The sequence below is a fragment of the Austrofundulus limnaeus genome, unplaced genomic scaffold (genome assembly GCF_001266775.1).
Source record: "Austrofundulus limnaeus strain Quisiro unplaced genomic scaffold, Austrofundulus_limnaeus-1.0 Scaffold237, whole genome shotgun sequence".
NCBI lineage: Eukaryota > Metazoa > Chordata > Actinopteri > Cyprinodontiformes > Rivulidae > Austrofundulus > Austrofundulus limnaeus.
The window spans coordinates 612,035-613,509 of record NW_013952639.1 but is presented as its reverse complement, the minus strand read 5'-3'; the positions used below and the strand labels follow the sequence as shown (position 1 = coordinate 613,509).

General features: G+C 33.2%; 1 protein-coding gene across 1 annotated transcript in view; it reads left to right on the top strand.

Moving 5' to 3' along the window:
- Positions 1-459: 459 nt before the first annotated feature.
- LOC106525690 (protein yippee-like 5) overlaps positions 460-1,475 on the top strand; it is a gene marked incomplete at its 5' end in the record, with an annotated part of 2,521 nt that continues 1,505 nt past the window's right edge. The window contains 1 exon segment of the mRNA XM_014020001.1: positions 460-649. Coding sequence (XP_013875455.1) covers positions 509-649 — 141 coding nt within the window.

Below are 1,475 nucleotides of genomic sequence, written 5' to 3'. Positions count from 1 at the left end.
GTATAAATAAGTATTTATATTTGTGTAGCCTTTTGTTTTTAGGGTTATTAACAAAGTTTGTGTACTCAGACCAGTAATATTTGGGATCACAAATTTTTGCCATGAATATTTTGTGGGTCAGAAGATAAAAAGTTTGGGAACCACTGAAGCAATGTGTTTTAAATGTTTGATGCTAGTATGTTTGAGTGACACAAAATGTTTTTCCCCCATCTAACTTAAATTTATCAAATGTTGATGTGGAAGTTTATTCTTCCTTCTAGTTGTGTGAGTTTTTTTGCAGATTCCTAAACGGTTCTTGTCTTCTTTAAAGCATTTATAACAAAGTTTAAATAAGAAACAAATCTACTCAAAGCCTTCATGGTTTATTACATTATCAAACTATAATAAAATTGCCTGCAAAGTAATCCAATAATCCAATATATATACTGAAATTAAATGTGCAGTATTTGTATCTTACAGAGACAGACATCATCTAGAAAGATCTGTAGATTTGCTGCAAAGAGACAAAATGGGACGCATCTTCCTCGATCACATTGGTGGGAGTCGCCTCTTCTCTTGTGCCAACTGTGACACCATCCTGACCAACCGGGCTGAGCTCATCTCCACACGCTTCACCGGCGCCACCGGCAGAGCTTTCCTCTTCAATAAGGTGCTTTCTCTGGACACCAGCCATCTCTGATGGCAGACGAGTCATGCTCCTCCTCAGTAATATGTTTTAACTTAAATTGCACGGTTAGTTTAACTGGTCAACAAACACTTTTCACTTTTTTTTAGTGCATATTAAATCAAAATCTCACCATTCCTTGAAGAGATTAATATAACCTGGTTTATAGTCCATGAGATGTAAGACATTGTGCATCTCTGACTGAGTTGCATAATGAAAATTTTATTGGTTTTTTTTTTTTTTTACTTGCGTCCTGCTCTGAGACTGCGTCTAATGCATTGCCCCTGTCAGAACTAGTTTCTCACAGGGTTTGCTGAGGAGCTGTTATCCAGTCAAATAATTGTTAGTATTCTAATATGTATTCTTTTCATTTAGCTAATGAACTAAACCAGGGGTTCTTAACCTTTTTGACCTCGGGGCTCAATTTATTGAACATAAAGAGCCACGAGGCCCAGTCAGACATTACCAATGTTTGGATCAAAATGATAATTATTTTAAGTCTGGGTTTAATTTTTATTGTATTTAAATTATAACTAAATTAAAGACACTTACAGTTTAAAGGTAAAACTCCTGTCAAATAATCATAAGACATGATTATGACAAACATTTTTATATTGTAACCTGCCCATAACAATTATTTGAGCAAATACAACAGTCAGTCAAAAGACCACTCAGGCTTATCAACACACAAATACATATATATATATATATATATTTTAACTTGAATAACAAAAATAGAAAATTCAATAAATAAAATTGTGGGCATAAGATAAATAAATTAAAAATGTTTAAATGTTTAATGTAAATGTTT